This window comes from Rhinoraja longicauda, chromosome 2, assembly GCF_053455715.1.
Source record: "Rhinoraja longicauda isolate Sanriku21f chromosome 2, sRhiLon1.1, whole genome shotgun sequence".
NCBI lineage: Eukaryota > Metazoa > Chordata > Chondrichthyes > Rajiformes > Arhynchobatidae > Rhinoraja > Rhinoraja longicauda.
Window position 1 is genome coordinate 105,299,511 of NC_135954.1, and position 12,537 is coordinate 105,312,047.

Here is a 12,537-nt window from a genome sequence, read left to right on the forward strand (position 1 = left end):
ACTATCACATGACCTTATGATATCTGCTTCAAAAGTTGAACTAGTTCATCCTCGTTGCCAATATCAGATCCTCGCCTTGATCTGAATGTAATAAACATACTTCAAGGACAGTGAACAAAAACGCCTTGTTTTATTGAGTACAAGTTAGGAAAGCTCTCCTTTTGGAATGCCTCTCCTTCCTCAGAAGGCAACGGTTCAGCATGTCTCCAATTACTCCAACCAATTTCTACAGATGCACCATAGAAAGCATCCTACCAGGGTGTATCACAGCTTGCTTTGTCAACCAGCCTCTTCCCATCGACTCTATCTGCACCACAGTATCTCAGGAGATCAGCCATTATAATCAAGGACGACTCAGACCCCGGTCATACCCTCTTTAATTTCCCAATGGCAGAATATACAAAAGCTTGAAAGTATGTACTACCAAGATTCAAGAACAGCTTCTTCCCATTGTTACCAGATTCTTGAACGGATCTCTCTTAATATAAGGATGTATTCCCAATCTACTTCACTGTGATTCTTCAATGTTTTGACTGCACTTTCTCTATAGCTGTAACACTATTCATGCACTCTAAGTTAGTTTTCCTTTTCGCACTACCTGTTGCACTCATGAATAGCTTGATTTTATGGCATGACTTTCCTGGATAACATAGAAAACAAAGTATTTTGCTATATCTTGGTACACATAAACCAACCAACCAAAATATCGAAGTCAACTATAGCTGTTGAAATTCAATTGTATTGAATCGCTTGCTGTTATCTTTGCTCGCAATAAACAAACTTGAAGAACGAGTTCAGTGAGATTCTACTGAGTCTCAACGAGAATTTTTGCTTCTCCTGCAGAATAAAGAACTTAATATCTACAACTTCAGTGCCTCCAAGTGACTCTGTTCATAAGTCACAACAGCCACAGCTGCATTGGTGCTTGGTCAAGCTGCTTTCTCGTAACATTTCGTCTCACCAATGTAGAGAGGGCCACGTTGAGAATCAAATGTAATAGATGAGGTTGGAGGAGATGCAGATGAATCAGTCACACCCAAAAGAGTTGTTTGGATTTCTGGATGGTGTAGTTATATGTTACAGCTCAAATGGTCACAGGGGAAAATACCTGGGAAAGGGCAGGTATGGGTGGGGAGCACATCAAGAAGCGAGTGGTCCCTGCAGAAAGTTGATGCGATTGGTGGAGGGATCACATTGTAGCCGCCAGAAATGTCAAAGAATGATGTGCTGGATGCAAAGGCTGGTGGGGAAAAAGCTAACTAAGAGAACCCAATCCCCTGTACTTTCCAGGGGGGAAGATAGGGTGAAATCAGAAGTGCCGAAAATATCAAGAAACATAGTCCTCTCCCACTGGAGTTGACCTGGTCCTCATCCATAGAGGAGATCTACACTATTCATCAGAGGACATGAAATTGTGCCATTCCGCTATTTGTTGCACATCGTTTTGAATGCAGGCTTAGCCATGATCACCAAGTGAACTGTGGAAGGCTGCAAAGTAGAAGACGGGAAAGGGAGAGCAAATTAAGGAGGCAACAAAATGGCCCCTTTCATGACAAGTTGCCTAGTCAACTGATCAACCTACAATACGGATGACAAAAATAAGATCCCTGTTTACAAACCATCTCCATGTCAACTTCCGTCTTGCTTACCATACTGTCACAATACAACAAACACAATGACAGATATCCAAACCAAGTTGATTATTTGCAATAAATTGTGCCTGAAACCAAACACAACCTATTCACGCGTGTTCTCTTTGACCCTATTTTCTGTGGGGTTTTTTCTTGTTTCTATTTTGTGTAATCTAGTCGTACAAGGTGGCTCATGGAAAACTGCTCACTTGCAAGAACAACTTTGAAAAGCTCAAATCTGGTCAGACCATCTCAAGGTAACCCCACAGCAATCTGTCAAAGCAGATCATTGGACCACTGGTTGTTGTGCAAATCCTGGCAAAGGTTTTTAGAAAGTTGACACTGGACTCTGTTACGCCCCTTGACGTGGTATGTATGTTTTCTGGCCTTATGTATTCCCAACAGGTTTCTTCCAGAGCCTCTCCCAAATTGCTCATGTGAAGCTTCTGCAGTACAAGTTATTGGCCACAATGTCCTTCAGGGAGCTGGCTTCTGGGCTATCCTCAAAACTATCCTAATTGTAGATAATGCATGCAGATATGTACAGATCTCAAACAATGAGGTACTGATTGTGAATGATCAGCCATGATCACATTGAATGGCAGTGCTGGCTCGAAGGGCCGAATGGCCTACTCCTGCACCTATTGTCTAATGGCATGCTCTAAATTATTCAATATCACCATCACCTGGTGACTGGGAATGTTAACTTTAATAACCACATATTCATCATTTTTTATTTATTCAAGGAATGTGGACATCAAGGATGAACCAACATTTAATTGTGCATCTCTTGTTGCCCTGGAAAAGGTGATGAGCTGCCTCCTTGAACCACTTCAGTCCTTGAGTGTGCTTAGAGAGGGTTCCTGGGTTTTGACCAGCAAAAGTGAAGGATCGGCAATATATTTCCAAGTCATGATGGTCTACAGTATGGAGGCTAGATTTCAGGTGGAAGTGTTCTCATACTTTAAGCTACCTTTGTCTTTCTCGCTGGCAAGAATCATGGTTTTGAACGGTGCTGAGTTTTAAAACAAATAAATGTCCCACAAATAATGCTCATTACAGTGTAATATTTTCAATTTTTTAAAAAAATTCAACAGATCAGTTTCACGTTTGTTGTTTGATAGAAAAATACAGCATTTTTTACAAATCTTAAAACCTAAGCAATTAGTCCCATTCTCCAGCCCTTCCCTCATAGCCCTGATTCGGCTTCATTTCAAAAACTTATCCATTTTTATTGCAGAGTCGCAAATTAATCTGCTCCACAGACAGTGCATTTTAGATTACAACTACTTTCGTGAAAATTAAGTTCCATATAGTACATAAAAATCAGAAATAGCAAGTAAAGCATCAATTGCAGAGATAAGTGGCTTAGATCTATGACCTAAGAATTATGCTTCTTCTTATCATCTCTGATTTTGTTAATTTCCTTGAGGCAGTACCTTAAGAAAAATTTTCAATGCCCTCAGGTGAGATGATTGGCTTTCAACAACCACAATAATTTTCCTCAGTACTTGGCATGAAAGATCATTGGAGAAATTTACTAACTACAGCCGAGGCAACAATTTTCTGTCAAAATAATGAAAGGATTGATGGTCAAAACTAATATTTTGAGAGGCCTTATAAGTGGAACTTTAGTTTTTTGCCATGCACACAAACTTGCACTTCAAACAATGAAATTGTAATCATGACCACTTTGAGGGGCAAAACAGCAAACATCTTGCCTGAATTTGCTTGTAGAATAGTGGTTCCCCTGCCGCAATGAAGCATGCACCATAGTAAATCAGACAAATGCAAATGCACAGCTTTTATAATTTGATATCTTGTTAAGCTTTTGGCACAGGATGAGGTTTTAGTTCTGCAAAATAAGACAATTAACTAAATGATTAGCACTTGCATATTCCCTCTCTTTTTCTCAAAGGGTGAGCTGCTGAGCAGAAAGGAGTTCACGAAAAAGCAAGATGAATTGAATAAAACAAAGTCATATATTCTAAACTTACTGTCAGTTTTAAATAGAAGAAACTAGCAAAGACTGATACATGTTCAACACAGGAAAATCTCTATGCCCAAGGAACAGATTAAAAAAGGTAATGGCTACTTCAAAATATAGCCAGAATCGTGAGGATTAAAAATACAACTGGATGGTAACAGTGCTGATATACTTGCTTCAAGAATAACAGAATTCAATAAAGTGAATAAAAGATACACCAATTTCAAAAAGTAAATATAAAGAATCATTTATCGTATGTGGTAGCTGAAAGTATGAACTGCCCCTTGACAGGAAAAATAAAAATAAAGTTGCAATATGTAAATATTTCAATTGAGAATTTCAAGGAGCATGGTCCCTAAAAATAATTTTTCAGAGTGAATTAATGCGATTGTTATGAAGATGAATGAATTTGCACGATAGTCCTTCATGCAGATACCTATTTTAAATTATATTTTATGTTTGACCTAGAAAATTACATGCAGAAAAACCTTGAAAAAATCTCTTTTGAGGCCTTTAAAAAAAATCTTACTGCGGAACACATTTCACAACCAACCAAAATAAATTCCATCTTGGCTATAAACTCAACCAGAAGAGAAAAGAACAAAAAGAAATAAAATCTAATGCATTCATTTCATTCTTGATAGGTTACTGTACAAACCAAAATGATTTCTTCGGAGGATAATTGACGAATGAAGGCAACTGAAGTTGTACATTTTTAAAATACTCAAGTAACAACCAGAAGTGTCTGTGTTTTTAACCAATGTGGTTCTATTAAAATCCATTTTTGATTCTTGAACTACATAAGCATAGACTGACAGCAGTACAGTGCTACATTTCACAAAAGAAAAGTATAAAAGTCAGAAATTAACTATAAATTCCATTTGTTGTGTGATGCTACTGAATATAACACTCTCTTTACATATAATTAATCAATAACATACATTTTTCTCTCTAAATTCCCTCTTTTACAGGTCGATGCTTTTCATATAGGTCAAATTTCTGAATTATTTAGTTCAATTACCTTGCATACTTTTCTATTTGTTTTCATATTTAATAGGGCACTAAAAGCATGTAAAAATAATATTACAATGTGTCTTCAGGACAGCATATGAGCAACACATAAAAATCTTAAATGCAAATGCTTAACAAATAGAACTTAGCAAGTACTGCATTACATTGTAACAGGGTACAGTATATGTATATACACATTTAACTAATTGTTTTTACAAAAGATTTTTTTGTTCATTTTTTTTCCACAAAATTTCAGTTATACAACAAACACTTAACAAAATATATTACTGTGAATAACTTTTGAGAAATGTTACAGGTTAAAGGTTCCGATGTTTTCTACGTAGTTTTGCAAAGCAAAAAATTAAAAGCAGTCTGAAGCTGCAGAGGCTTTATCTTCAAAGAACGATGCTGTAGACATCAAACTGGTCAGGACTCATTACAAATACTACTCTGATTTATCACAATAAAGTTCTTTCAAAGTTTTGAGTTCCTCGATTAGCTGCTTGTTTTGGGTTTCCAGCACTGCAACACGGCTCTCCAGACACTTTACATATTCCTTTTTTCGACGTCGACATTCTTTGGCAGCCTCCCTGCAAACAGCAGAAGCAAAAAAGGAACGAGAAAAACTTGATATGCTATGCAACATCAGGGCTTCTGGAACAATTCCAGCATTATAGGTCATGATTTCTCCCCACCCTCCCAAACTGATTGGCTAGGTTAAAATTCAAAGCAAATTGGAGTACATCATACTCAAAAGTGTCCCTGTCCCAACTCCACCTGGTATTCCATGGAACTGCAACATCTCATGCCTGGGTCAGAGTTCAAAAAGTATGAAAGTGGCAGTTTGAAGCTGTTAATCTGTTTTATGGCAGTACAAGTCTTTTAGGGCCTTGAGCTCCTCGATAAGAGTCTTGTTTTGATTTTCAAGCACAGCGACTCGATTTTCAAGACACTTGACATATTCCTTCTTCTTTTTACGACATTCACGAGCAGCCTCCCTGGAATTAACAGAAGGCACATCACAGCGACAGCTGAAAAAGGGCAGAAACCGACTAATCTGTATACTTTGTCTTTGTAATGCCATCCTTAGAGTGCCACTTGCGGATCCCCAGTCCTTGAGCTACGGCTTGCACCAACCAAATCAGAAGCTGCTGGCTTTGCTGAATCCCTTAAAACCCTTCAACACTATATCATATTTATGGGATTATTTGCAGCCAACCAGTCTGAATCTCAGGAACGGAAGGCAGTTGATTCACCCCCATCGAACGACTTTTGATAGGTGGCACACCATATTAAACTGAAGTGTTGCATTCAGATGTAATTTTCTGTCTCGCTTGAAGTATTTAGTCACACGAATGAAACATTTATTTGGACCACTGCTCCAGGAAGCATCATTTCATTTTTTAAGATTGTAATGCATAAATATGTGCATAATCATGCAAGAAAATGAAAACAAAAAAGTACAATTTGTAAAAAAAACCTGAAATTTGTATCAGTCCAAACTTGTTAACCAAAGACTTTTTTAAAAAGAAACAAATATTCAAAACAGGCAGTTACTTAAGATACAAATAAAAAGTGAATGCCAAAAAGCTGTCAACCAATTTTCCATACACTAAATGAATTATTTATATTTTCCTCTAGGTGCACCTTTCACAAAAATATGAAATGCACTCATATGTATTCAGAAAGTTAAAGCAAAACATTTAAAATGCAAGGAAATGTAGTATTTTGTCTAGTCATCTAATTGCCAATTTTAGCCAAAAATGTTCCTTTCCCAACTCCACTGCATAGCCTCTGGCATTCAAGTGTTTGAAGCTACTTTTCCAATCCTCGTGTATGTAAAAGGGTCTCCCCCATTGTCTACTTGTATATTTTTCCGTAAAATTAGCAAGAAGATAAACAGAGTGGCTTATTCGGGACTGAACTTCACTACAAAATATTCTGAAAATGTTTTTTTTACATTACTTTACAATGAAAATACTTGTCAGCTGCAATCATAATGCAAGCCTTGAAGTAAACATTTTACATGTTAAAATGTGCTCTAAGTAATCAACTTAATACAACTGTAACATACACAAAATCATTTTAATGACCAATATTTATAATCAACGTTATCAATTTTGTACACACAAGAGACTATAGATGCTGGAATCTTCAGCAAAAAAATAAACGCTGGAAATAGACAGATGTTTCAATTTGAGACCATTGATAAGAATGATCAGTCTGAAGATGGGTCCCAATTCAAAATGTTGTCTGTCCATTTCCCACCTCAGAAGCTACCTGGCCCATTGAGTTCCACCAGCAGTTTGCTTTCATCAATTTTGGAAGTTGATTGCAACAATAAAAATGTTCAAAGTTAAAATTTTAAATGTTTTTTGTGAAATACTGTTTCCCTTACTGCTTGTAACTGAAAAAAATATACCACAGGATGAACAAATACATATTGATACTGATTATCTTAACTGAACCCTAACCTCTCCAAGCTTGGATATTTTGCCAACTTAATATGCATCTTTTGAAGTATTTCATTCTGGAGCTTTCAAGTAGCTATTCACTGCCAATCTTTGTAATGCTATAGCTTTATCAAATTATTTAAGTTAATCATTTTGTTTATCTTTTAAACCAGCTTTTGTTCATATACAATAGTGCAAGCCTGATGTGTAGCTTTCCCTTGGCATTTGTCAAGCTGTATGTTCAAGCTGTACTTCTTGCATGATGGAGAATCTGCGATATGTTCAAAGCAGCAAATGTAGAGTCAGTCCTAAAAGCAGCTCCATGTAATTTCCTTGGAAGGCAAGGTAAATATTTTTTTCTTGTATACTCAAACAGCAATGACTCAAAAGGCTCAAGATACCTCTCTCAAAACAGATCAATACAACCAACCAGACATAGTCATTGAAGAAGTCATGCAGAAGAAAAGGAAACCATCAGCAGCCAGTAATCTGCGCATGAGGATAAAGCAAAACCAGGACATACCAGGGGGAGGGCATGCTACTGACCTCCACTAGACTGCATGTAGCAGGCACATGGAAAGATTCAAACACCCAACACTGCTACATGAAGTGAGGAACCCAATCTACACATATAAAACTCCTACTGATGCAAATTGACCTCGTTATTTTTCTAAAATACACTGTATCAATGTCATATTAATATTTTATCAAATACAGACAAACTGTCAAAAAAGATGAACATATTTTTATTTCACAAAATTAAGCAGATATCTGAATTTTCATTTGTACATTAAAATAGTACTACAAAAAGAAAGCCCTGTTGGAAATTTTAGTGATCACTATCACTGCATAGCAGGATTCATTACATAGCACATAAAAATAAGTTTGCACTTGAAGGCTGTTGCAAATGGTGATCAACACATAACCTGAATTTTTACCACAATACAAAAACATTTCACACAAACATTATTGTCAGGAAATTAACTGCAGTTTCTTCAAAATAGATTGGTTCCATAAGTTGGAATGTCAAGTGGAGAAATTGATCTTTTACCAAATGAAAAAGGAGGATATTGGATGTCAATTGTATTTACCTTAACATTATTTGATTCAACTGAAGTCAACACAAGAACATTTGTGGAGAATAGAACAATCCTCAGCTCGCAATCATATATGCATACAAGCATATGTCTGCAACCCTTAAAATAAGTGCCCCATATGCTGCTGAAGGAGGTCCCAAATGAATCATAATTCTCTCTCAGAGGGAGTGAGAAATATATGTCAAGATGAAAGATTATTGAAAAAAAAATGCATGTCATGGCACGGTTTTAATTCAGTGGCAATAGACTTTTGAAGCAAAATTAAACTTTTCACTGACGGCATGAGAAGGTTTTGATACCAAATTAAAAAGTCTAAAAATGAAGCAATTAGAAATTGGATATTGAAAATAAATGTTGTTGTTAAATAAACCACCCTCTTCCTTAGTTGCAGCACATGATCATTTTATAAAGATTTCTGAAATCTTACCTGTTTTTCATTAGCCTGAGTTCCCGTTTACGTGTTGCCTCTTCTGCAAGCTGTTGTGGACTATGCAATGTCCCTGGTGAAGTTGCCATCACTACTCCCTGAGGTAGGGTGGTAGTTGGAGTCCGGATTTGGTAAGTTGGCATATCTCCTGTTGCAGCTGCATGAGAATAAATATTGAATAATTAAAATTTTCAATTTTAACAAAACACTTTATTTAGCTTCCCATCATGCACATACATAATATTACATTCCGCACCCATGTTTTCCCATTTTATTATTTCCAACTAATCTGATCCAACAGTGTATAACAGCAACCTTCAACATTATTATGTTCTTATTGTCAAGTGTTTCTTGTATTTTCTCTTTCTTAAGTACTAGTGTCAGAAACCTTTTTTTTCAATTCCACAATGTAACTCTGGTTGCTGGCACACCAGTGAAATTTGCAAGAATTCAAAGTCCAAAGACTGAAAAGAGCAGTGTGCATCTTAAGTGACGACTACAAATGCTGAGCAGGCAGATTTTAAAAAAAGTAACACCAATAGAAAACCTAGCAAATTCAATGAAGTGCCGTGTTTGATGGTGGCAAAGTTGCAAATCATTTGAAGCTAGTTGTAGTGGGGATAATACTATTAAAAGTAGCTATGGTGAAGTAGGAATAATTGCAGTCATTATGATGGATAGGAGAGCAGACAGTAATATTTCCCGATACAGGAGGCCATTCAACTCCAAGGAAAAAGAATATGGGGGATAAAGTACAAATATTTTAACTTGAGGTGTATGCAAGGCAAAAACTATTCCAATACCCCATCTCACAATGACACTTTATAACTGATACAACATGCTTTTCAGGTCCATTTTTTACATGAATAGCAACATAAACTCACGCAAGTTTATGTTTATCTGTATAAAATCAGGTAAAGAATGAAAGAATGCAGTGTCAATTACCCAGGGTAGGAAAATCAAGAACCAGACGACACAGGTTTCAGTGAGAGGGGAAAGATTTACTCAGAAGTTGAGGGGCAACATTTCCACTCAGAGGGTGGTGGCTGTATGGAATGAGCTGCCAGAGTGTATAGACAATAGACAATAGGTGCAGGAGGAGGCCATTCGGCCCTTCGAGCCAACACCGCAATTCAATGTGATCATGGCTGATCATTCTCAATCAGTACCCCATTCCTGCCTTCTCCCCATACCCCCTGACTCCGCTATCCTTATGCGCTCTATCTAGCTCTCTCTTGAATGCATTCAGAGAATTGGCCTCCACTGCCTTCTGAGGCAGAGAATTCCAGATTCACAACTCTCTGACTGAAAAAGTTTTTCCTCATCTCCGTTCTAAATGGCCTATCCCTTATTCTTAAACTGAGGCCCCTGGTTCTGGACTCCCCCAACATTGGGAACATGTTTCCTGCCTCTAACGTGTTCAACCCCTTAATAATCTTATAAGTTTCGATAAGATCTCCTCTCATCCTAAATTCCAGTGTATACAAGCCTAGTCGCTCCAGTCTTTCAACATATGACAGTCCCGCCATTCCGGGAATTAACCTAGTCAACCTACGCTGCACGCCCTCAATAGCAAGAATATCCTTCATCAAATTTGGAGACCAAAACTGCACACAGTACTCCAGGTGCGGTCTCACTAGGGCCCTGTACAACTGCAAACTTTTTGCTCCTATACTCAACTCCTCTTGTTATGAAGGCGAACATTCCATTGGCTTTCTTCACTGCCTGCTGTACCTGCATGCTTCCTTTCAGTGACTGATGCACGAGGACACCAAGATCTCGTTGTACGTCCCCTTTTCCTAACTTGACACCATTCAGATAATAATCTGCCTTCCTATTCTTCCCACCAAAGTGGATAACCTCACACTTATCCACATTAAACTGCACCTGCCTTCCATCCGCCCACTCACACAACCTGTCCAAGTCACCCTGCAACCTCATAGCATCTTCCTCACAGCTCACACTGCCACCCAGCTTTGTATCATCTGCAAATTTGCTAATGGTACTTTTAATCCCTTCATCCAAGTCATTGATGTATATTGTAAATAGCTGCGGTCCCAGCACCGAGCCTTGCGGTACCCCACTAGTCACTGCCTGCCATTCTGAAAGAGACCCATTTATCCCCACTCTTTGCTTTCTGTCTGTCAACCAATTTTCTATCCATGTCAGTACCCTACCTCCAATACCATGTGCTCTAATTTTGCCCACCAATCTCCTATGTGGGACCTTGTCGAAGGCTTTCTGAAAGTCGAGGTACACCACATCCACCGGCTCTCCCCTGTCAATTTTCCTAGTTACATCCTCAAAAAATTCCAGTAGATTAGTCAAGCATGATTTCCCCTTCACTAGATGAGGCAGGTACTATAACAGCATATAAAAGACAAGTGGATAGGTACATGGAGTGGAAAGATTTGAAGGAATACGAGCCCAATGTGGCCAAATGGGACTAGCATAGATGTGGCAACTTAGTTAGCCACGACGAGTCGAGCCAAAGGGCCTATTTCTGTGCTGTATGACAACATCAAATGTCTTGTTATTAATTCCCCATCCCCCCTCTATATACGTATGTTTAGGGGGACAGGGTAACGAGTGAGAATGGTGCCCCACAGAAACAAAAACACAGGTTTTTCCTCCAGCTCATGGATTTAATAATAACTGTATTTAAATTGAACATGTCTTTTGATAGCAATTAACTTTTAAGGTTGAGCAGTTAAAGCAATTAACTTCTAAAATATTAACCTAACAAAAATAACATAGATTATAGATTACAGACAGTTCAAGAAACTGGTAATTATGAATAGGCATTATTCTCATTGATATGCTACTACAAATATGATACCTGTTTATTGCATTTCTAAATCTAGTAGCTGATGAAACCTATTAAAGATGCTAATGCAGATCCCTGGAGCACACAACTTATATATCTTCGAAGTGTTTTCATTTTCTCCTCTGCGGAGAACCTCTTGGGGAGGACATTGTGGGAAGCTGCTGGGGAAGAAATTGTAGGAGCCTTGGATATATGCATCATCGTTAGACATGGGCAAGGTTACGACAGTTGTCCCTCTATTTAAGAAGGGCTGCAAAGAAAATCCTGGGAACTATAGACTAGTAAACCGAACATCTATGATAGAAAAGCTATTGGAAAGATTTTCGAGTGATACAATATACGTGCATTTGGATAGACAGGAATTGATTAGGGATGGTTGGCATGGTTTTGTGCGTAGGAGATCCTGCCTCATGAATTTCATTGGTTACTTCTTCAAACATCTCAAAGGTTAATGAAATAATCTATACGGACTTCAGCAAGGTTTTTAATAAGATTCTGCAAGAGAGGCTATTCTGGAACATTAGGGATCCAGGAAGAGCTAGCTAACTGGACATAGAATTGGTTTAATGGTAGGAAGCAGAGTGTGAAGTGAAATGTTGTTTCTCAGACAGGAAGCTTTGCTTAGTGGTGTGCTTCATGGATCGGGGCTGGTCCACTGCTACATGTCATATCAACAGTTTGGATCAGAATGTACAAAGCTTGCTTAGTAAGCTTGTGGATGACACTAAAGAAGGTGGTACCGCAGACAGTGAAGAAGGGTATCACAAAATATAGGGGGATCTTGATCAGCTGGGCAAGTGAGCAGAGAAATGGCATATGGAGCTTAACTTAGATAAGTGTGAAGTGCTGCATTTGGGAAATTCAACCAGGGCAGGACCTTCATAGTAAATGGTAGGGCACTAGAGAATGTTACAGAACAGAAGGATCCAGGAATAGTTCACGTTCATAAGTCATAGGAGCAGAATTATGCCATTCGGCCCATCAACTCTACTCCACCATTCAATCATGGCTGATCAATTTTTCCCTCTCAACCCCTTCTCCCTGTAACCTTTGACACCCTTTCTAATCAAGAACCTGCCAATCTTTGCTTTACAAATGCCCAAA

The 12,537-nt window shown here is 38.1% G+C and overlaps 1 protein-coding gene across 9 annotated transcripts in view; it reads right to left on the bottom strand.

Annotated features, from left to right (window-relative positions):
- Nucleotides 1-2,738: 2,738 nt before the first annotated feature.
- The window catches only part of LOC144608045 (cAMP-responsive element modulator-like), an 87,577-nt gene continuing 77,778 nt past the window's right edge, over nt 2,739-12,537 (bottom strand). For 8 of the 9 annotated variants that reach the window (XM_078425305.1, XM_078425364.1, XM_078425345.1 and 5 more), the window contains 2 exons: nt 8,607-8,763; nt 5,079-5,627 (listed from right to left, as the gene is read on the bottom strand). In XM_078425305.1, coding sequence (XP_078281431.1) covers nt 5,483-5,627; nt 8,607-8,763 — 302 coding nt within the window. In that variant the 3' untranslated portion in view covers nt 5,079-5,482. Of the gene's footprint in view, nt 5,628-8,606; nt 8,764-12,537 lie in introns of all 9 variants that reach the window. The other variant, XM_078425334.1, reaches the window with a different exon arrangement.